At 35.2% G+C, this 26,243-nt stretch overlaps 1 protein-coding gene across 1 annotated transcript in view; it reads right to left on the minus strand.

Moving 5' to 3' along the window:
* The window catches only part of LOC115216696 (endoplasmic reticulum aminopeptidase 1), a 1,296,444-nt gene that overhangs the window by 951,162 nt on the left and 319,039 nt on the right, over positions 1-26,243 (minus strand). Inside the window, exon 3 of the mRNA XM_029786223.2 lies at positions 8,938-9,583. Coding sequence (XP_029642083.1) covers positions 8,938-9,503 — 566 coding nt within the window. The 5' untranslated portion in view covers positions 9,504-9,583. The remainder of the gene's footprint in view (positions 1-8,937; positions 9,584-26,243) is intronic.

Here is a 26,243-nt window from a genome sequence, read left to right on the forward strand (position 1 = left end):
GTTTTCGCTCAATAAACACTCAATGCCTGGTCTGGGAATCAAAACTGTGATCCTACAACCGCGAGTCCAGTGCCCTAACCACCGGGCCATTATATATATATATATATATATATATATATATACTCTTTTACTCTTTTACTCTTTTACTCTTTTACTTGTTTCAGTCATTTGACTGCGGCCAGGCTGGAGCACCGCCTTTTTAGTCGAGCAAATCAACCCCAGGACTTATTCTTTGTAAGCCCAGTACTTATTCTATCGGTCTCTTTTGCCGAACCGCTAAGTGACGGGGATGTAAACACACCAGCATCGGTTGTCAAGCAATGCTACGGGGACAAACACACACACACACACATACACATATATACATATATATACATATATACGACAGGCTTCTTTCAGTTTCCGTCTACCAAATCCACTCACAAGGCATTGGTCGGCCCGGGGCTATAGCAGAAGACACTTGCCCAAGATGCCACGCAGTGGGACTGAACCCGGAACCATGTGGTTGGTTAGCAAGCTACTTACCACACAGCCACTCCTACGCCTATATATATATCAAGAAAATCCAATAGAAGGAAACAAGCTCCTCTTATAGGGATGTAAAACATCCAATTTTCACTGGTTAACTCTTTAATACCCAATATAGTAGTAAAATTTTCTCCAATACAAAAGTGTATACATACACAATATACAATAATAAAAGGAAAATGGAGAGTTTAAACTGACATATGTTAATATATTGACATAATATTATGTTATTATTACTTAAAATGCTAACATGCAAAAATATACTCAAATTAATATTCTTAAATATACACACATATTTTATAACCATTACATTAGTTTTTATTTTATATCTTCTTATTTATTTTTTAGAAATTTAATTATTTTTGCTCACAAACAAACACATATAGAAGATGTTTTACAATTTCAAACATCTCATCTATGATTTTCATCCAGTTTACCCTGATGAGATTCTTACTCAAATATTTCCATAATATGAATTTTTGGTTTGGGGGGTTGAATTGAAACAATTGTAGGGATTATATTTATTTTTATATTATTATAATAATAATAATAATAATAATATAATACTATGTTAATAAAATAACACGTGTCGGTTTAAACTCTCCATTTTCCTTTTATTATTGTGTACATATATATATATATATATATATATATATATATATATATATATATATATATATTATATATATATATATACATATATACACACACATACATATACATATATACATGCAATAACAAATATATATGTACATAAAATGAAAATATGAAAATGAAGTAAAGGAGAAGGAAAATTAAATAAAATGACACCCCATCTCTCTCTTGCCCAGTGAAAAAAGCCACCCACCCCAGTAAAGTTAGCAGCTTGGAAATAAGCGTACTAGATCAAAATCTAAAGTATGATGCATTTTGGTGCAGTTGATAATAAAAATAGAATACAAAGAAGACACCTCCCACCCAGCAGCAAAGGAGACATTTGGGAGAATGTCTTTATTTGAATTATTGAATGCACCTATAATAACGACTGCTATATCATCATCACCATCACTATATTTCGTTTTTTATTTTTCCTTTTCTTATTTGTCTTATTGGAAAAATTCACAATGATAAATTGGCTGGCTAATCTGATAAAATTTTTTCCGGAATACAAATAATTAGCTAGAGGAAATATACCTTAGAATGAAATTTTAACTAATTAAATGGCCAAGAGAAGGTGGCTGGTTGAAGCATGGTGGGCAGAGGAAGAAGTTGAGTTGAAGAAAGAAGCAATTGATTTTCATTATTTTCGCAATTTTTACAAAGGAAAAGAATACATAAAAAGACAAGAAAGACAGAAAAGAAAGCAAGAAAAACACAAATGCAAATATTGATGAAAATAATAATGTTCATCTCTTTTAATGTTCAATTAATTTCTGGGAACCAATCCTTCTTTTCAATACTGTTTAATCCCCCGTAAACAATATTTGTCTGTATTATATATTTTTTCCTTCTTTTCTTCACTTGAGTTTCTTCTATTTCAAGTGTAGTAGTTTTGTTTCTGCTTTTCAGCAATATCTTGCTGTGTGGCTGTGAAAACAAATGAGTACTAGGTTTCGTATTTACTCTAACTACTCACTTATTACACAGTTCTGTATTTGTATCTTGCTAGAGCCAATTTTGTGTTGCATTTCATTCTTCCGAGGTCAATAAGAGCCAGTAAGATACTCAAATCAATTTAATCAACAACAGATGTCTTCCTCAGAAATTCACCTTGTGCCATGTTAAACAATATCAAGAGTATTAAAGAGTATTTGCATAAGTATCTAAGACTATGAAAATGGTCATGAAGCCAAATAGCTAACCAAACACACTACTCGGTAAAGGCATGCCAGTGATGCTTTCTGCATCAAAAATTTGCAGTTAAGTAGAGATAAATATAATTAAAACACCATAGTGAAGGAAAAAAATTTTCCCTATTTGATTTTTAATAAATTTGCATTTTGGTGTTGTCTAATTTTTATTTCATAAACAAAATTAATCATAAATGCTAATTGTTTTGCTCCTCTCTGCAGGAGTAATTTTGATTAATTAATTAATTTTTTTTCCTTTTCTTTTTTTTTTCTGAAATGAAGCAGAAGGATAGAGTGGTTCACCACTAACCCTTTTAGCAGATTGTATCTGAAGTGAATTATTAGCATTAAATAAAGACCATGAGATATGGCTTATATCAAGCTACTTCCAGCTACCATGTCATCATATGATGAACAGCTAAGATCTAAAGAAAATAATACAATAAGTATAAATTGGTTTGTTTAAAGATACAACGTATTTATTGTTACATTTGAAGCCACTGTTGACAGATAATTCCTCCCAAAACACCTGTTAGTATGATATGTGAGGTTAGCAAAAATGGTCTGAAAATTTATTGTACTGGAAATGCAATCAATAAAACTGCATAACTTAATCTTAGTATGCAGAAATCAAAAATAAAAATAAAACAAAACTGGTTATTAATATGTCATATAATGGGAATTTTGGATTGCTAGGTCAAGATTTAATTGTATTCAAGGTCAGCATGAAATGTTTGGAAACTACTGATAAACTGGAAACATTAGAACGACATTAAAAATTACAGATGAGAATGTATTAATTTCAACAAGCTAAGCAAACCTGTCTTTATCAAAGTAAACACACTATTGTTAGTTCATAACTTTCTTTCCTTTAATAATGATATGCATGTCAAGTCTGTACATTTTATCACCTTGAAAAACATCTGTGATGTTGTTTGTTGAAAATACCTATCTATGTAAAATCTGCAGGTATATATTATTTTGCTTGTCTCATATATGTTGTACATGTTATGATTTCAATTATAACTATCCTAACTTTGTAAACACATGCTGATTTTCTATATAACTGTTATTGATTTGCATATGTGCTTCTCCTGTAATTGTGTTGTAATTGTAAAACATATGTTTGTCAAATAATTGCAAATTACATTCTATTTATAATATTGTGAACATGAATAAATACCACTACTACATCCATTGTCACCAGCAGTTTGTTACACAGACTTAGAATAATTGGTTATTCTATATATATATATATATATATATATATATATTATATATATATATATATATATATATATATATATATTATACAGTAGTACCAATGACATTGAGAGGTACATTAGGTGTTTTCTACTATAGCCCCAGGCCAACCAAAATCTTGGAAATGTATTTGGTAGACAAAACTAAAAGAAGCCCACCATATAAGTATATATATATCATTTAATGAATATAGGAGTTATATGAGAGCTATTCAATTTCCATGTTCAGGCAGTGCAGTAATCAGACAGGCTTGTATAGCATACCATGATCCAAACAGCATTCAAGCTCAAAAATATGAATCATTAACATATTGTGCATGGTATGCTATACAAGCCCATCTGATTACTGCGCTGAGCATTTTACATATAGTTCCTGTACTCATTAAATGATATTTATCTCTCACTGGATTGAGAAATTGTTTCTTATCTTAGCAACAATTAAACAATACACTACATATCTATTATACAAGATCCGTTCTGTCTGTCTGAGTGTGTGTCTTCTAGGATCTCAGGCATCCTCCATCCGATTGCGCTCAAATTTGATATGTAGATACCAACAGTATCAGGGTGTGTATAAGTCTTAAAAAATTACAAAAATCGATTCCAGGTGAGAATGTGGTCGATAAAGCCGTGGGAACGTGCATTTGTAAAATCGTTTTTCTTGGAATAGAAAAAAAGTCTATCTTTATTTCTTCTTTTGTTTGTGTCTCAAATTTAGGTTAAATCAGTGTTTCTCAAAGGGGAGGCCTATGGGACGGTTGGACAAGTTGTTTTGAGAAAATTTGGTTGAAATATTTGACAACTCAGCACTGTCCATTGGACGGGGGGCGTTTTGCTCGTATATCTGTATAAATATATATATGAACGTGTGTGTGTGCGTGCGGGCATGTGTGTGCATATGTATGATAATGTATGTGCACATGTGTATTTGTTTATATTTGCGCTTCTTCAAAACTCCCTGAGCTAGAAACAGTGATTTTGTAATTTCCCACATCACCCAGTTAGTGGTTTGGTAAGCCACAGAAGGCATCAGCCAAATGTTTAGTTTTCTGATCTCTGTAAATCGCAGCAGTTGCTTCTAACACCAAGGGATTGGCTGGTGTCTCAGCTAAAGAAATGGAAATTATGCTGAAACACTAATGTATAATTATTTCCTTTGGAACATGTGTGTTGTTTACATGCCTTGTCTACAGGATGATGATGTTTTCTGATATAATATTCAATAGCAAAGAGCCATGTCTATCAATATATATGTGTATGTATATGTATGAGCATATTAAGGTTTTTAAACACAAGAGGAAAATAACACTTAATATATGAGGTCATTCATTGATCTATTTAAACAAGTATCTTGGCCACTGCTCAAGTTTCATACAATATAAGCTTTCTGATATATATATATCGAAAAAAGAAACAATACAGGAAATGAGGAGTTCACAAACTGCAGAATAAGTCATTCACTCTCATCAATGATATTCATGAATAAAACTTGATAGAGGATACCCAGAACTTCTTAGCCCTGTTGCAGATGATAATGATTGTGTGTATTCATGTACACATGCTTGTATGCGTATGGGTGAATGTTTGCATGTATGTATGCATGATCATTGCCATCATTTTAACATCCACTCTTTCTTGCTTACAAGGGTGAATCACAATTAGGTGAAGCTAATTTTTCTATAATCAGATACCCTTCCTATCACCAACCCTTACTTGTTTCCAGACAACACATATGTTCTGGCTCTCAGTTTCCACCTATAAAATCCACTCAATGCTTTGGCCACCCAGAGACTCTCGTAGAAGACATTTTTCGAAAGTTCCATGCAGTGGTATTGAACCTGAAGCCATATGGTTTACAAAAGAATAAATTAGAACAGAATCCTGTTTTTGATATAAAGTCTAAAAGAAAAGCTCTGTGTGTGTGTGTGTATATATATATATATATATATATATATATATATATATATATATATATATATATATATATATATATATAATGTATACACACATTTTTTACTAGTTTTATTTTGTCTCTTTGTCTTCTCTCCTTGTGCTGTATGAACATATAATGTGGTTTTAGAGTCAGATTTTGGCTGCTATTTTTAGCATGGCCGTAATCTCGTAGATACCCTAAATTATAATTTTAACAATAATTATTACCTTTGAAGGTTTTTATTTCCATTGTTGGCCACTTGATAGGATTGCTATTTAATTTAAATTAAGGATCTTATCCTTATTTATTTATATACATACATGCTACACTCACGGAGTGGTTGGCGTTAGGAAGGGCATCCAGCTGTAGAAACACTGCCAGATCTGACTGGGCCTGACGAAGCCTTCCAGCTTCACAGACCCCAGTTGAACCGTCCAACCCATGCTAGCATGGAAAGCGGATGCTAAATGATGATGATGATGATGATGACTACCGTTGATTTCTTCAAATAACCTACCCAGTTATTACACATACCAACTAAAGCATATCAACATTTTCCCAAACACTAGTATTAAAAGAAACTTTGATGCACACACGACATCTCAGCATCCTGGTTTGCAAATAATCCAAATATCACAGTAACACTACTAAACTCTCTAAACATCTTAAACAGTTTTCACCAAAATGTACTTCATCTAGTTAAATACAAATCCTCTTCTCAAATATCAACCTCTGCACCACACATCTGATTAGCTCCATAATTGTTCAACTCTTTGACAACAATCTAATTATTTTTATCTCAACACACACACACACACACACACACACACACACACACACAAAAACTTCTGGCACACTTCAAATGGGCCCAGTCATATCAATTTTGCTTATAAATAAACTCACAGGGTTCAGAATTCAACAACATCACAATTATTCTGTGTGTGTGTGTGTATGAGTGTGTATACATTCAGCAAAATATAGATGTGTCTAATTGATATATCGCACAAGTCAGTACAAAAAGTACAACTTCAGCTTCACACTTTGAAATAGCCAATTTAAAACTGAGTTACAGCAAATTTTTCGAAGGCCACACAATACTCCTAGGAAATACCTATTTCTTTATTACCCACAAGGGGCTATACACAGAGGGGACAAACAAGGACAGACATAGGTATTAAGTCGATTACATCGACCCCAGTGCGTAACTGGTACTTAATTTATCGACCCCGAAAGGATGAAAGGCAAAGTCGACCTCGGCGGAATTTGAACTCACAACGTAACGGCAAACAAAATACCGCTAAGCATTTCACCCGGCATGCTAACGTTTCTGCCAGCTCGCCTCCTAGAAAATACCTTTATGTAAAATATGACACTCAAAGACAAACATCCAACATAAAAATAAAGATACAGGCATCACTGTATGGTTAAGAAGGTCACTGCCCAACCACATGTTTTTTGGGGCAATGTTTTCTGGTACAGACTCAGGTCGACCATAGCCTTGTAGATGAATAGATGGAAACTGTATAAAATCCCATCATATATATGTATGTATGTATGCATGCATGCATGCATAGAATGGGAACCTTTCGGTTTCTGCCTATTAAATTCCTTCACTAGGCCCAGGGTTATAGTAGAGATACTTGGCCAAGGTACTGAACAGTGGACTGAGGTCAAACCATGCAGTTGAGAAATGAACTTCTTAATCACACTGCCATGCCCGTCTTCCTGTTGTGCTGTGGTTAAAATTTCCAATGCTCAAAGAATTTGTCTACTCATTGGTAGATGCTCTGTGGATGAGGTACTTAATGTAAGAAAGGCAGCATCGTACCAATCCTCAGACACAGACTATAGCCAAAACAATAATAACAAGACAGACTGAAACATTCGATAGACTCTAGATTGAAACTAAATGGTTTAGATTTAGTATCTATTTCTGGCTGGTAGGTATATTGAGACAATCTAAAGCAGGGGTCACCAAAGGGGGTCCAAAGAACCCTTTAGGGGTCGGTGAGGAATTACAGGGGTCAAATGGGGATCTTCATGTGAAAGACCAGCTCACCCAGATGAACTGCTTGAAATATTTAGTCAGCGCCATGCTCATCCCTCACACTGATGTTGTCAGTTTCAGTAAAAGATATTCCAGCAATAAGTGTTTTTCACATTTGCTAAATGTGAAAACAATTTCATAAAAATCGAAAGTTTAATACTCATACATATAGTTTTAAATGTAAAAAGTGTGTCATCATCAACAGAATTTCTTAACTTGTCATACATATATATTTTAGTTGACATTTTAATTGCCAGCATCAGTACTTGGCATGCGTTTAAGATATGGTATGGTAGGGTAGGGTATTAAGAATATTTTAAATGAGGAGGGGGTGGTCGATGCAGAAGGAGAAGTGGTTAAAGGGGTCAATGCAAAAGGAGAAGTGTTTAAAGTGGTTGATGCAAAAGGAGAAGTAGCTAAAGGGGGTCAATGGTCGAAAAAGTTTGACAATTGTTCTGTCCAGAGACACAAAGAAACATTAGTGACAAATTTAAACTCATTATGAATAATTAGTTCAATAACTTAGTCACTTGATCAGCCACTGCTGTCTTATATTTTCACCAACAGCAAGAAATAAGTGTAACCCCAACATGCTTGCCTCTATTGTAGCCACCTCTAAAATTTACTGATATATAGAAATGGACTGGTGAGTAGAGAGAATATAGTGTGTCAAAACTGTCACTCTCAACATCATACTAATTAACCATTGCATGTAAAAAGGTAAAGATTGCTCCTCGATTACAAATGAGCAGAGTATATTTTGGATTGGAGATCTGTGAGGTGCATTTAATTTTTCAACCAATTACTAAGATGCTGCAACAACCTGTTAAGTCGCAATTCATTTGGTAACATACATCCTGTTCTAGAATGCAGTATTGCCCTTCATGCACATCTTTACAATTCTGAAAATTCTATATCAACTAATCAAATACCATGAAAAATAAAAAAAAACAATCATTATCATCATTGTTTAACGTCCGCTTTCCATGGGTTGGACGATTTGACTGAGGACTGGCGAACCAGATGGCTGCACCAGGCTCCAATATTGATCTGGCAGAGCTTCTACAGCTGGATGCCCTTCCTAATGCCAACCACTCTGAGAGTGTAGTGGGTGCTTTCACGTTCCACTGGCACGGGGGCCAGTCAGGTGGTACTGGCAACGGCCATGCTCAAATGGTGCTTTTTATGTGCCACCTGCACAGGAGCCAGTCCAGTGGCACTGGCAATGACCTCCTTAAGCCAAATTAGATGTAGCAATTCGATATATCCCTAAAAATGAAGAGAACAAACATATCAGCAAATTTTAATGTTATTTCTTCAATAAGTGAAATATCTTACCTTGTTGATCCATCTTCTGCTGTATAACTGCTCAGATAAAATCCAACCATTCCAGTTTGCAGACGTGACCGAAAATAAATGATGATATCAAATATTTCTTCCTCTTTAAGGAAGCGGTCAAGCTTTATATAAAGCATACTACCATTCTTCTGTTGAATCAAATCAGTGGATCTTAATTTTGAATTGTTGTGCGAATGAATAACCAGTTCAGTTATGTTTTGTGTGTTGTGCAAAATAATGAAGTTTGTAGAAGAGACTGCTCTGCAGGTAATTGAGACATTCCCAGTTACCAGACTTGTGGTAAGGTTAGGATGGATAAATATTGAATAATGTAATGGAGAAACAGATTTTGGAAGCCATACACTGCTCCATGGGAAGTTTGTATCAGTTTCCTCTGTACTACTATCTTCTGTTTTCTCACTATCACTGCTGTTAGACAAAAGATCATTTCGTGGTGCCTGAACTGGAGCTATGCTACATTTTTGGCTATCTGGACGAGCAAATGAAGCAATAAAAGCAACAGCTAGGATGACAATACCTAGTAATACACCAACTGTGAGAGCCATTTCTTTGCTGCAGATTACTTGTCGACAGCGCTGTGTTCCAGAAGGTTCATAAACAGCTCTTTTATTCTTAGCATTAGCACCTACAATGGAAGAAAAACAGAAATAAATTATTGTAATTCATTGGAGATAAATCTAATGAGACATATAATGGTTAAATGGGAAAATTCAATTGTTTATTGATTTCATATTTATATGTACTAGACAAATATTATTCATACAGATGGGAAAAATTATATGCATGTGAATTTTCTGGTATATTTGCACAACTATGTGCACATAGTGGCATGCATATGGATATATATATAAGTGCATGTTTATTTGTGCATGGGTAGGTTTGTACAGGGGCATATCATAAGGTACAGCCATGGCTGCTTGATTAAGAAGTCTGTTCATGAGCATATGGGGTCTACAGTCTGAAGTTGACTAATGCCTCATGAGTAAAATACAATAGATGGAAACTGTAAGGACTCCTATTGTATGTTTGTGTTAGTGTATGCATGTGTGTGCATGCATGTGCATACATTTATATCCACATCTTCCAATTGATGCTATTTAGCTTGTCATGACATTGTCTATATGCCTCATGAACATAAAGTCCACCTGTTCAGTGGTTTATGTGAAGCTGTGGAACAAAGTAGGTTGAAAACACAATGAGGACAGACACCAAGAAAGGCATATGGCTATAGAATATAGCCTCAAGAGGTTCCCTAAACCCATGCCAGTACTGTAAAAGTGGGCACAAATATATCATCAACATCATCATCATTTCATGTCCAACTTCTATGCTAGCATGGGTTGGATAGTTTGACTGGAGCTGATAAGCCCTACTGTATGTTTTGGGATGGCTTTTATAGCTGGATACTCTTTCTAATGCCAACCACTTTACAGAGTGGACTGGGTGCTTTGTACATGGCACCAGTACCAGTGAGATCTTCTTTGGCATAATCTTTATGGTTGGATGCCTTTCCTAATGCCAATAACCTTGCAGTATGAACTGGTTGCTTTTTATATGGGACCAGCACCAGAAAGGTCACCAAGCTGCAAGACAAAGATTCATTAAGAGGGGTTGGTACTGAAGGTTGTTGCTTTGTGCCAAGTGAGGAGAGGTGATATATAGACAGAAATAGGTGTCTTACTGTAGAGGTGATACATCGTTACCCTAATGAGAGGGTGAGAGAGAGCAAGGGGAAGAGAGCACAAGAATGAAAGAAAGCAAGAGTGAAAGAAATGGTAGCAATGTGCTATGTCATACTCTCAAAGTTTAAGGATGTGACGATAGAGGATTGCCCAGGGTGTATGATAGGGAGTTCACCTGAATGTAGAAGGCTGGAAATTGGGGAATGCAGTAACTGGTGAAACCTGAGGATTTGCACAGAGGAACAACAGAATAATAACAATACAGTTGATAGAGCAGGGAGAATAGGACTGGATAGCAGGAGTTGGGAGGGAGAGATAAGCATAGTGCATGAGGAAAATGAAAAAAGTTACCCCCTTAAAGATCCTAGCATATTCTTTCTTTCTCGTTATATCAGTGGAACTTTGGACATAGGTGAATTCATCAGGAAAAACACAAAGTGACTATTATCCAAGTTGATTAGTGAAATTTAATTTTTAGATGATTAATCTACAAATGTTTTACATCGACTATGGTTATAAATAGAAAAGTACAAACAGTGAGATAAGGGCGCTAAAAACACAGAAGATGTGTGAAGCTTGGAAAGAAACAAATCAGGCATGACCCTCTGAATGTATAATGTTAGTGTGCATGAACAATGAGGCACAGCTGTAAGAAATACTGTATATAAGAGGAGTTGTTTTAGAGTGCAACAGAGATAGCTATGCTAATATGGACATGCTATGCATATAGATGAAGACAGATGAGTAGAAAAAGGGTAGAAAGGCACCAGTAGAAGAGGGAGACTAAGGAAGACAGAGAAAGAAATGGTGAAGTCTAATCACTGGATGTTGAATCTCGAAGGAAAGCAATCAGTTGCAGGATATTTTCCTTGAGAAGACCCATCCAATCAGTGCAAGCATGAAAACATGGGCATTAAAATGATGATGATGATGATGATGACGACGATGATGATGGTGGTGACGACGATAGTGATAATGATGATATTTTATTCTAATATTTTCAATAATACATGTCACATGTGGAATATGTTAAGCATTTCAAAAGGATTTCAAAAGAAGGTTTGGAATAACTTAATGAACCCTACAAAACTAAAAAACACAAATCAACTTTCTAAAATTAAATTACATTGATCTTATCAAACTAAAATGTACATGTTAGTGATACAAAATATACACAATTTTGTGATTCTTCTTTATCTTTTACTTTTTTCACTCCTCAAACAGCAGCCATGCTGGGGAAACACATTAAAGGATTTTAGTCAAATAAATCGATCCCAGCACTTATTTTTAAGCTTGGTACTTATTCTGTTGGTCGCTTTTGCCAAACTGCTAAGTTATTGTGACATAAATAAATCACTAGGGCTTCTTTCAGTTTCCATTAACAAAATTTACTTACATAGTATGGTCAGCCTAAGACGATAGTTAGAAGTATTTGCCTAAGGCACCACAAAGTAGAACTGAACCCAGAACCTTGCAGTTAGGATACAAACTTCTTACTACACAGCCACACTTGCAACTATGCACCTATAGACCACACTTATTGTATAGGCCTTCAACTGAAATCATACATTAATATTTAATCTGATATAAAATGCATACAATATGGTATTAAGGTATGTTTATCATATAGTATTAAAACATATATATTACAGTATTTATGTGTGTGTGTGTGTGTGTGTGTGTGTGTGTGTGTGTGTGTGTGTTTACAGTTAGATTATCTTTAATATTTTCATTAAACTTTTCTATTTTCATTGAAGATTCCATTTTGAACAGAACAGAGCAGTATATTATAAAATGTATTAAAAGCGAATTTTTACTAAATCTCACTAAACAAACACTAAATAAATTATATAAGTTATTGGTTTCTGGGCACTATTGACTTTTCATGGTCCCAAATTGTTTTAAACATTTTTTTTTTGGTTTATTATTGGAAATAATGCTGCTGATTTTAATGACTTGTCTGTTTCATTATTTAAACTACATTTTAGCTTTTTTTTATTTACAAATACTGGTGTTGAATTTAATGACTTGTGCGGAAAACTTTGAATCATTATTTGACTTTTTGAAGTAATATATAAAACAGAATGCCAATCTGCTACATATATCTCTATCAAATTACAGCGGTCAAATAACATTATTCCAGCAAATGTTATTGTAGCACAGTTCATATAACTGTTAGGAGTGGCTGTGTGGCAAGTAGCTTGCTTACCAACCACATGGTTCCGGGTTCAGTCCCATTGCGTGGCATCTTGGGCAAATGTCTTCTGCTATAGCCTTGGGCCGACCAATGCCTTGTGAGTGGATTTGGTAGATGGAAACTGAAAGAAGCTTGTCGTATATATGTATATATATATATATATATATACAGGTAAAAGCACCATCCGCTCGTGTCCGTTGCCAGCCTCGCCTGGCCCCCGTGCCGGTAGCATGTAAAAGCACCATCCATTCGTGTCTGTTGCCAGTCTCGCCTGGCCCCCGTGCCGGTGGCACGTAAAAACACCATCCGTTCGTGGCCGTTTGCCAGCTCTGTCTGGCACCTGTGCAGGTGGCACATAAAAAGCACCCACTACACTCACGGAGTGGTTGGCGTTAGGAAGGGCATCCAGCCGTAGAAACACTGCCAAATCTGACTGGGCCTGATGAAGCCTTCCGGCTTCACAGACCCCAGTTAAACCGTCCAACCCATGCTAGCATGGAAAACGGACGCTAAATGATGATGATGATGATGATGATATATGTAGGTATGTGTGTGTATATTTTTGTGTTTGTCCCCCTAGCATTGTTTGACAACCGATGCTGGTGTGTTTACGTCCCCGTCACTTAACAGTTCAGCAAAAGAGACCGATAGAATAAGTACTGGGCTTACAAAGAATAAGTCCCAGGGTCGATTTGCTCGACTAAAGGCGGTGCTCCAGCATGGCCACAGTCAGATAACTGAAACAAGTAAAAGAGTAAGCAATTTAGAATGATTTATGGTTTGATATTCATTTGAAAAGAACAGAGATGATGTATTTGACTACATTTTACAGCATTTGAGGATGGAGTATACTGTTTAATCATTCTTCTTGTAATAGTTTTTGTAATTGTTAGTAAACAGTCAAAAAATAAACTTGTTATAGTTTGAATAACAAAACAGAGAAAGCAAAGAAAATTGGAACTATGAAAAGTCAGGTGTTCTTATAAAATTATATTTGAAAATTGCACATTGGGTTCCGTTACAAAATAAGAAAGTCAAAGTAAAACTGCCATTTCATTTTTTTTAAGGAATTGTGATGTCATTCGTTTCAATTTATTCAAGATGAAGACATTATTACAAATGCAATTAAAACACCTGTGTGTGTGTGGCAGGGTGCACATGTGTGTGTGGTGGGGTAGCATCTGAATTGAAAATATTGTGCAGAAGGGAAAGTATCACTCATATTTTTTTTACATCCTTCAGCTCCCTTTCACTTTTCTTTCTTTGTCTACACAGTCTATTTCTTACACTATCTTATACCTTCACCCTATTTCTTTGTTATTCAAGCCCTCTCATTCTCTGAAGTGAAGGAGGGAGAGAAGGAAATAAGGAGATAAAAGAGTGTAAAAAATTGTTCGTTATTAGTCAAGGATAAAGTAAAGGAAATTGAAATGTTTCTAAGATTAAAAAAGTAATAGCAATAATCAATAACTAAAATAAAGATAAGGCTCCCATGGCCTTCATTGGTCAGCAAGCAGATCATACATGTATGTATACAATACATATATATATATGCATGTAAACATACACACACACACATAACCCACATGTTTGTGTATGAATATATACATATATATATATATATATATGTGTGTGTGTGTGTGTGTGTGTGTGTAGGTATATATATATATATATATATATATACATATATGTATACACATACATATATACATATATATAGATACACACACACACACACATACACACACATACACACATATATATATATATATATATATACATAGACAAGCGGAAGCAAATAGACACCATTAATTTTCAAAATTTCTGATCTAAGTGTCTTAATATGTTTTCAGCAGTGTAAAATTTACAATGTAATTATTCTTTTTCATTCCAAGTGCCATTATATTAGGTTGTCAAGAAAGTTCTTGCGGTTTTTAACCTTTAAATTCAGATGCACCTATCTTGGCTCAAACAAAACTTTATTAATCGAAAATAAACATCATCAAAATCAACACACTTTTGCCAACGTGAAACAAGTTTGTTTATACCAGTAGTGTAAAAATTTTGCATTCTGGTGGTGATGAAGTCATTGAAGGCATATTTGGCATCGTCTTGATTTTTGAAGCATTTCTCACGCAGGAAGTTCTTGAGATGCTTTAAAAAGTGGTAGTCAGTAGGCGAGAGGTCTGGTAAGTATGGCAGATGAGGGAGAGTTTTGTAGCCCAATTCGTTCAACTTCTGCAGGGTCAGTTGTGCAACATGTAGCTGAGTGTTGGCGTGGAGAAGAATTGGTCCTTTTCTATTGACCAATGCTGGCTGTTGTTGTCGGAGTTTCATCCATTTGCTGACACTACTTCTCCGCTGTAATGGTTTCACCTGAATCCAAAAAGCTGTGATGGATGAGACTGACTGTAGACCACCAAACAGTCACCATGACCTTCTTTTGGTGCAACTTTGGCTTCAGGAAGTAATGTGGAGCTTCGTCAGCCTCCAGCCACTGAGCTGAGCATCGCTGATTGTTGTAAAGAATCCACTTTTCATTGCAAGTCACAATCCAGTCAAGAAACGGGTCATTCTTGTTGTGTAAAAGAAGGGAAGATGACACTTCAAAACAGCATATTTTTGGTTGTCATCCAATTCATGGGGCACCCATTTCTCAAGTGTTTTTGATTTTCCAATCTCTTTCAAGTGGTTGGAAATTGTTGTATACATTACGTCTAATTCAGAAGCAAGCTCTCGAACAGTTATGCATGGATTGGCTTCGACTAAGGCTCTTAGTTGATCGTTGTCAACATCCAATGGCCGACCACTACATTTATCATCTTCAAGATTCTCTTCACTGCTACGAAATTTCTTGAACCACCATTGTGCTGTACGCTCATTAGTGGTTCCTGGGCCAAACACTTTGTTGATATCATGAGCTGTTTCAGTAGCTTTTTGGCCTAGCTTGAACTGGAATAAGAAAATTGTGCTAATTTGCTTTAAGTCCATGTTGTAGTCAACGTTCTGGAAAAAATGGTCTAATTATTCAAAAAGAAAAAGAGTAGGACTTTAAAATGATATATAAAGTCAAAGTAATTTAATGAAAATTAATTTGAAAAATGTCATTTAAAACCAAAATTTAAAATTCCGCAAGAACTTTCTTGACAACCTAATATTAAACATTTGCGAAGAGTAACCATGCCACGTACAAAAAATTCAGCAAAACTGTCAAATTTTCAAAGAGGTCATATTGTTGGGCAATCTGAGGCTGGTCTTAGCTAGTGAAAAATTGCTGAAAATCTTCAAATTCCTCTTGCTACTGTTAATAAAATTATAGTACAATTCAAAAGCCAAGGAAAAGAATCAACAGATTCTCATTCCAGCCAACCTGGGCTCTGGGAAAGGAAACTTCACTGTTTGAAGAGAATTGTGGAAAATACCCCATTCAAAAGCTTCTGACATTGCAAAACAGCTAGAAGTTAGAGCTGCTGACTGGTTCCCCTGCTGGTGGCACATAAAAAAGGCACCATTCGACTGTGGTCATTGCCAGTGCTGCTGGACTGGCTCCTGTGCAGGTGGCACATAAAAAGTACCATTTGAACATGGCCAATGCCATTACCACCTGACTAGGCCTTGTGCCAGTGGCACATAAAAGCACCCACTACATTCTGAGAGTGGTTGGCATTAGGAAGGGCATCTAGCTGTAGAAACTGCCAGATCAGACTGAAGACTTGTGCAGCCTGCTGGCTTGCCAGGCCTCAGTCAAACCATCCAGCCCATGCCAGCATGGAAAGCAGACGTTAAACGATGATGATGATAATGATATATATGTATACACACACACACACACACACACACACACATATATATATATATAACTTTTAAATAAGAGCAAAGGAAAAATTTTTATGCCAAATATGCCAAGAATAGACTTTAAATCGTCAATAACCACATATAATTAATTCATCACTATAAGCACATGTCTCGAAGCAAGCTGACAGAAATTTCTAAAAATTTTTTATATGTGGTTCTTGACAATTTAAAGTCTATTCTCGGCATATTTGGCATAGAAAATTTTTTCTTTTGCCTTTATTTATAAGTTGCTTATTATATTCACCTTAAAATGTATTTTTTTAAATGCTGGCCACTGATAAAATTTTTTGAAAATTTTATCCTATATATTATATTATATATATATATAAGGTTTTTATTCCCATGCTGGCCACTTGATAAGATCAATATTTAATATACACACATATTTAACATACACACATATATACATATACATTATATATATATATATATATATATATATATGTATATATATATATATATATATATATATATATACTTATATATACACATATATAGATACATATTGTATTTATATATGTGCCATTTTATATTGTTAATTTCTTACATGCACATTGGATTTGATTTTGTTGACTACACTATATAGTAGGGTCAGTTGAACACTGCTTGTGAGAAAAACTGCACCATCACACAATTCACTCTGCCAGAAATTTGGAAAGGACATGTTGTGTTGTTTGGCATTAATTCAAATATTTCAGAGTGGTTGGGTGTAATCTCAGATGTACCACAAGTGATAAAAATCAAACATCCAGTCAATATCATGGAGTGATCACTAGTGATGGTGACGTTATGCCTCTATTCATATTCCCACAAGGCCTCAGTCTCAACACGAAGGCCTGCATCAAGTGCCTGGAAGAGGTAGTGCTACCCTGGGTCAAGAAGGTTGGTGCTAGAAGACCCTGTCTGGCAAAAGGTCTCTACAGGATGTCACACAAGCAGGAGAACCCAGTCGTGGCTGTCAAACAATTTCTGTGATCACATCACCCCTAACATATAGCCACCTAACTCCTCAGACTGCAACCTCCTTGATTGTTATGTGTGGAATGTAGTTGAGCGACAGACCAACAAAACTCCATGTAACACTGAAGATGAATTGAAGGCAAGGATTATGGCAGCATTCACCAACTTAAACAAGGAGACCATCCAGATGAGTTGCTGGAGATTCCAAAGCCATCTGGAGGCCATGGTTGAAGCCAATAGTAATTTTATTGAATAAATTTACTTTTTAGTATTTTAACATATTTTTATATAATTTTGGTAAATATATCAGTTAAAATGAGATATCAGTGTTATCTTCATTTTTGCATAATTTAGACAGCAGTTTATTCACCGCTCCCTGTATATATATATATGTAATCATTTACTCTCCACATTCCTATGCTTACGTTTCCATGCTTGTTGAGGCAAATTTTCTACAGCTAGATGTCCTTCCTGTCATCAGCTTTCACCTGTTTCTAAGCATGGTCTGGCATGTTTTCATTGGAAGACTCATAAGACACAACATAGTTTGTATAACAGAAATGCTTATTAACAACAATTATGTGATGTCAAGAGAAGTGTATACACACAAACATATATATTTACAATGGGTTTCTTTTAGTTTTCATATTCCAAAATCTACTTGGTCAGCCTGGAGCTACAGTAGAATGCTCTCTTGCACAAGGTGCTATCTCATGGGATTGAACCCAAAGTCACGTAGTTAGAAAATAAACTTCTTAACCATGCAGCCTAGCCTGCACCTATGTGCATGTCTGTATGTATGATGTATTGTCTGGACAACTCTTTTAAACATGGCCTTACCCAGGACCTTCCCATCAATGGACCCACTAATGCTAAAGCAATAAGTTTTGCAGATTTTACTTTTGTTGATGGTGAAAATGATAGCATCCCTTCAATCTGTTTTTCTTTTTTTCACTGAAAACCTTAGAATGTCTTTATAGAGTGTCTGATAAAAATTACATTTTTGTGAACAATCTGCCTGCATGATCTTTGATCAAGCGTCGTTTTTGTCATTAGTGAAGACTTTTCTTATGGAATAATTTAGGAAGAATTTCATGTGTCTTGGTATTAGGATTCCTGCTGGAGAGAATTTTTTTAGGTGGGCTTCTTTGTTAGTGTTTCTGTGTGCATATATTTGTGAGTTTGAAATATGCTTTGATCATGATTGAAATGTTTCTAAATATATTTTTGTGTATGTATTTTGTATTTAATAAGACCTACTATATCAATTATTTATGAGTAGATAATGTTGCTAAAGTATTTTGTTAAGTATATGTGCTTACATATGCATTTAACATCACTGACCTTTTCCCTTTCGTTGGCAAACTCTTATTATAAAAATGCATCAAAATTTGCTGAGACATTCATTTCTATCAGTGAACAGCAACTACATATAGTTGTCTATGAACACAAATTTCTCCAGTTCCACAATATATCTTAGGTTAAAAAATGGTAAATGAACTCTTTGGCATCACAAGGGTATGCTACTATGGAGTGGAGATTAGCAAACTATTAGAGCTTGAGTGAGGAATTCAAATACCTATGAAATCCATTAGAGGTGTACTTGGGGTAACAGCCTAGCCATCTCCCAAAATATGAGATAAGCTCAGGAAAAATATAATTAGCACCTTAAAAATTGCAACCTAAAACAATCAGCAAAGCAAACCTAACCAATTATCTTGACATAATATCATATAATAATACCCCACCTTTGATAATGAAAACCTTAGCAGTATAAGCCAGAGAATCTCTTCAATTTCATCACACAAAATGATTTAATAAAGCTACACCATTCTATAAATAAGCCATAAAACCTAGTTGATTCAAAGACAAACTAAAATATATACCTCAAAATTCACAAACAAGCTAAACAAAAACAATAACAACACCATTTGTTTAATACTCTTAACTCTCTCTGGCCTGGGCCCCTGTGTCTAACTTTGACCTCCATTTGGGTTCTTGAGTAAAAACAAAAATAGTTGCATACATAACACAAGAATAGCGATTGCTAAATGAATAGAATTACAAAAAGAATTAGGAGAATAACAATAATAGACCTATCTCTCAACTACCACACTTGTTCACCCAAATTGCTTCTTTCTTCATCACTTTTACTAGTTTGTCTGAATTACTCTCATTGTCTGCATAGGGGTAAACTCTTCATCCACAGAATAAATATCATCAACAATTTCCACAACTGTAAAAAGTCCAGGCTTTGCTCATTTGCCAGACAAAGTATTGGGCTCATCATATGCTTGTTTCATCACAAAAACAATTTTTTCATTTAAAAGCAAAAATAAGTAACAGCTATGGGGGACATCATTAACAATGAATAATAACCACACTTGACTGCAAAGCATCATGGTCAGTTGTCTAATTTTAGTATTTTATCTTCTTTTTCTATGATTATTCATTACACTCGTAATAGGAATATGGTAGAGATTATATTTTAAGCTGTTTTGCAATACCAGTGATACTGTGTGATAGGGATAATACACTCTTCAGATTAAATGCAAAAATAGGTGTAGTATATATGCCTTCCAGCACCAATCACTAAACACATCCTAACAACACAAATGCAACAAACCATGCAATAGGAACAATACAAAAGTTAGCTGAAGCTGAACAAGATGCATAAAACATAATATACAATAATCTAATAACAACATGGGAACCCACTGTGAAGGTAAGTTAATGGTATTGGGCTCAAATGCATTAGGCTGTGGATTGGGGAGTGCATTGTGTTCTTGAGAAAGGTATTTCATTTAATGGTTAGCCCATACACTCAGCTGAAAATGTATACCAAAACAATTTTGTGGGATTAATATTGTGACTGATATTCCATTCAGTGGGGAGTCTTGTACTCACAGCCTAAATGCTTTGAAAATCAAACAAATTCTGGCCTCATAAGCCAAAAAGATCAAAAAATACACACACAAGCACAAACCTATGCAACTGCACAAAAGCACAAACATGTTCATAATGCAAAAGCTTCCAAAAAATAGCTCACAAAGCAACAATGTTAAAATAAGGACAAGCCAATAAACAAAGCAACCTCAGCACATTCACTGGAGCCCTCAAAGACACATACACCATGCACACATTCATAGTGGGATATAAACACAAAACACATAACTTCTCCATCCAGATATATTTGCAAGTTTATAGAAAAGAAATAACCACAAACATGAAAAGGGAAATAATAAACTGTGTACCATCACATATAAATAGTTTTCAAAAATTTCCCCACGTGCATCATAAGGAAATACAGCATGAAAACACACCAAATGAAACTTCTCACACTATAGACACCAAAATAAATTCATTTTGAAAAATTATATTGTGAACGTGAATCAGGATAAAACAATCACAAAAAGCCAAAACTATCATACCCCAGCTAAATATATATATATATATTATATATACTCTCCCATAAATACATACTGGCAATTTCAAAGAAACAAATAAATATATGCCTTGATAAAAAAAATATCATCCACAAAATTGAACTACATACAAAAGACATGAACACACACTCACAAGCATCAACAAAGATATCCACAGAAGAAAAATCACTCAAGCAGGAATCCTAATACCAGTACACATGAAATGCTTCACAAAGTTTTCTATAAATGAATACCTTCTCTAATGAAAACATAGACTTGACAAATATAACAATAAATAAACATTCTTTGCAAACAAATAGCATTAATGAATTTCACAAATAAATCCAACAAGAGACAAATTTCTCCAAAACCTCAAAAGAAATAAGCAAATTGCAATATAAACAGTTAAATACACTCCTAACCAACAAATATAAATAAACATTTGCCATAAAAATAGCTAATATAGAGCACAAAATCTTTTGCAAAAAAGAAACCAATCTACAGTCACTAAAAAGACATCACACCATCACTATTGAATATAAATGAATGACAAAGCTGTGTTGTAACAGTTCACCCCTGCAGATCACCATGGCATGAAACTAGAGTCATGAGATAAATCTCATAGCTGAGTCAGTATTAAAATTAAAAGAAAATTTTCAGATCTGGAAGTGAAACTTAGAATCAAGGAATCCCAAAGGAAACTTAGCAAAGACTTAAGTATTAGTGATGAATAAGCAGACAGAATGCTGACTGCATCAGGAAAACTGCCATGCTGAAAATGCTGAAATGGAATAGATAGCAATCCTTTTGCTGTACCTAGTTTAGAGTATTAATGCATGTATGATATAGCAGACTTACAAGTAATCTACAGAGGTGGTTGACTTTGAATGCTAAGGGGTGGACATAGGCAATAAACGCTGAGTTTACTTGAGAAACCGATTCTCTTAACTGGACTGAAGGCACTTAAAAGCATTTGATAGTTTCTGTTACCTTGGTTATCTAATTTACAGTGGAGTAGGTGTTCCAAAACTTTTGTAGTCAAATAACAACAGGCTGGAAGAAGTTCAAGGAGTCATTAGTTTTGCTGGCTATATAGGATTTTCGATGAGGGTGACAGACAATTTGAATGACACTTGTGTATGGACTATGATGCTGCGTGATGATAAGATGTAGGCTCTGCATGCAAATGATTTTTGAAAACTAGAATGCAAGTAAATGAGCATACTTTGTTGGTTGTGTAATGTCAGTGTGCATAAAAGTAGGTCTATGAATGAGCTGAGAGGGAAATTAGGAATAAGAAAAATCAGATGTAATACACAGGAGAGGACTGTGTTGGTCCAACCAAGTTATGTGTGTAGAAAACGAACGTTGAATAAAGAAGTGTGTGGAACTCAAAATTTATGGAAGTAGTGGAAGAGAGAAACTTAAAAAGTCACAGAACAAACAGGTGAAAACTGATCTCATGATGTTGAGCTTCATATAAGAAATGGCAACAACCCATTCTCTAGTCCAATAGTTCCAGCTAAGTCTATATGTACTGTCTTGCCTGCCTTTTGATACCCTCTCATTCTGCTTCTGCTCATCTTTTATCTCTTACTCTCACTCCCCTATCCACTTTATTATGCTTGTGTAACTAAAGACGGTATGCCCCTGCCCACTGCTACTCTCCTACTACTATACTCTGTTTCTACTATCATTTTGTCACCCATCTCATCCATGAATTTTATTTCTTCATTGTCATCAATCCCTCTATTACTCCTCTTGAATAAATGAAAATAAAATGGCAAGAATACTTCAATATTATTGGGTACAAGGCAATCCCACAAGGTTGGTGCTAAGATAAAATGCATATTATAACTGCTGTAAACTGTTTGGCTAATAAGCAGAGATAATGCAGGGCCAGAAGGACACTTCTGTCTTGCTGAAGACATAACCACATGTTTAGTACTGGTGCCTTGATAAAATGCACCCAGTGCACTCTGTAAAAAGATTTGTGTGAGGAAAGGCAACAACCATAACAAACAAACTAAAAAAGATAGGTACAAAAGTGCCATGATACTCTAACACATTTTGCAGGCCAATATCTCTGGATAAGAACTCATGCAGATCATAACCCCTTTGACCCACACTAGCATGGAAAGTAAACATAAAACAGTGGTTGTGATGATGATGGGATGATGCCTGATGATGATGATGATATATGACAAATTTTGCATTGTTTCTATTTATTAAAGTCCAGTTGCAAGGTACTGCTCAGCTTATGGCTGTAGTAGAAAAAAACCCAAAGTGCCACACATTAGGATCAAACCAAAAGCCACATGGTTTTGAAGCAAACTTCTTAATCACACAGATATGGCAGCATCCAAAAAAATCATTAGCAGAATTTACACTAAGAAGCTAAATCATATATGTGCTGTTTCTTTCCTTTTCTTTAGCAAATGAACTATTTGTGGCACTTGTCTCTCTACTTACATCTCTGCTACAGTGTCTCACTTCTAGATTTTAAGCGATGTATTTCATCTAATCAAATCTCACCCAAACTGTATCCTTTCTTGCTTATGAAAATACAAAGTGAATATTATCACACATGATTTTGAGAGATTCAACAAAGATATTTCCAATTAATTAACAACAACAAAAATTATAATGCTCTCAGGAATTTTCTTAAAAAAACATACAAGTTTTGTAAAGAAATATATTTAACAGATTAAGAATTTTAAAAAAAAGTAAATAACAAAGAAAAATAAATAATAAAAAAAAAGTTATCAGTTTATATCTTGAGATATAAATATCAGAGTAAAATATAGACAATTCAACTATAAATTATATTTGAAAAGAAATAATTACTGTTCCAATATATTCTCTGCAACAATACACACAGAATAACTAAAATTGGCAAATGATTGGCAAACACTAAAATTAATATGAAATATTACATCCAGAATGCCGCCAGCTAGCCTGAATGTTGGAACTAGTAAAAGAGAGTTATTTTGAAAGATTAAAACAATCGAGAGAACTTGAGCCAATAAGAGAACTTGTACATGGTCATTCACCCTGTTAAAAATAGCAGCCAAACTATCAGATCACATTGTTGTATCTAATGAAACAAAAGGCATATGCTAGGTAATGTAATTTGATATACCCCCAGAAAAGATGGTTCTAAACACTAGAAGAAGAAGAAGAAGAAGAAGAAGAAGAAGAAGAAGAAGAAGAAGAAGAAGAAGAAGAAGAAGAAGAAGAAGAAGAAGAAGAAGAAGAAGAAGAAAGCCTTTAATCACAGGTCTGATTGATCAAGGTATACTCAGGGCTAAAAGCCTACTAACAAAAAGCCAACAAGAAAAACATTCGCAGAAACATTAAAAAATGATTTACAAAATTGACTGTTGCAAAAAATGAGACATCAAAAGTTTTAAATAAATATAATTATAATGAATCCAAATAAAATAACGAAAATCTTAAACGAGTATATTTCACATTGACATTCCCACCAAAATGGACATATTGGCATCCCTAAACCCAAGCACTCATATCATCATCATCATCATCAAATGCTTGTTTTCCATATGGGCATGGGTTGGGCAATTTAACAGAAGCTGGCAAATCAGGGTCTGCCCCATGCTCCACTGTCTGTTTTGACACGGTTTTTACAGCTGGATATTCTTCCTAATGCCAACAGAGTGGGCTGGGTGCATTTTACATACCACCAGCATCAACAAAGTCTGCTTTGGCATGGTTTTTACAGTTGGATGCCCTTCCAAATGCAAATCTCTTTACAGTATGGACCGGATAGTTTTTACATGGCACCAGCACTGGTATGGTCACCAAGTAACTTGCAAGACTAAGATCCTTTGAGAGGGAGGGGGGTACTGGAGGCAGTGACTTTGTGCCAAGTGATGAGAATTAGAGTATGACAGAAGGACAGAAACAGGTGTCTTCCTTGCAGGAGGAACATGGTTAATATAAACGATTGAAAGGAGATGTACCCATTTGTAAGTTTGTATATGTTTATACATGTCTCTGAGTTAGTGTATGGGACCGTTTTTGTAGGGGCGTCTAGAGGAAGAAGAAGAAGAAGAAGAGAGATCAAGAATGAGTGAGTGAGAGTGGAAGAGAGCAAAAATGAAAGAGCATGAATGAAAGAGAGTAAGAGTGAGTGAGAGAGCACAAGAGTGAGATAGATGGTAGCAATGTGCCAGGGCATACTATCAAGGTAGAGAGATGAAAATGTGAATTAGATGGTAAATCACTGCTAAGGGAGCATCAGTAAGGAATTCATGTGAATGCAATAAGGTAGGAAGGGAGAGAATGTAGTGACTGGTGAAACCTAGGTATATGGAGGTGAGAACAACAGGATAACAATGATGCAGTAGGTAAGACAGTGATGACAGGATTGAGTTGCAAGAGTGGGGAGTGAGGGATAAGCATAGAACATGGAAAAGGGGAAATATGAGGAAGAGGAGAAAGGAAGATATAATTTGGTTTGTCTGGGTACAGTGTGTGTAAACTTAATGTTACACAACACTCACAGACCTTAGTTTTGCTGAGTGAGGCAGGTCTTCTCAAGAAGCTCATATAGCCAGACATCTTAGTCCATTGTCCTCTCCTCCATGAGGCCCAGCATCCTGAGATCAGTCCTCACTACTTCTTCCCATCAGCACTTCTCTTTTGCATGCTGCATTTGATTCTGCTTATGCTCAACTTTTCTCTCAACACATAAGCACTTTGTCTGACATGCCTACAGATATTGTGTATCTATTGGAGCATATTAGCTTCTTTCCTCTTTAGTCTATGTTTGTCTTCTGCATTCAGACCCCATGTCTCATAACCATGAAGTAAGCATCATAAAATCTGCCTTTCTCTCTGAGAGAGAATCCTTTTGTTGCCAACAGAAGTAATATCTCTTTGAACTTCCTCCATCCTATTCTTATTCTAGCAGTAATACTTTCAGAACATCCTCCACCACTGCTTATTTGCTCACCTAGGTAACAGAAACTATCTACAACCCGAAGAGAGTCACCAGAGCATTTGAGAGAGTCTAATTCCTGGGAGTCCTTCGTTGCTTTTTGTTTCTGCACATCTGTCTCATAGGAAAAAGACTTTCTGTATTAACCTACCTATGATTCTGCTGCACCTCTTACATAGCTTGTGCTGGGTGCAACAAATATA

This window comes from Octopus sinensis, linkage group LG10 (genome assembly GCF_006345805.1).
Source record: "Octopus sinensis linkage group LG10, ASM634580v1, whole genome shotgun sequence".
Classification (NCBI taxonomy): domain Eukaryota; kingdom Metazoa; phylum Mollusca; class Cephalopoda; order Octopoda; family Octopodidae; genus Octopus; species Octopus sinensis.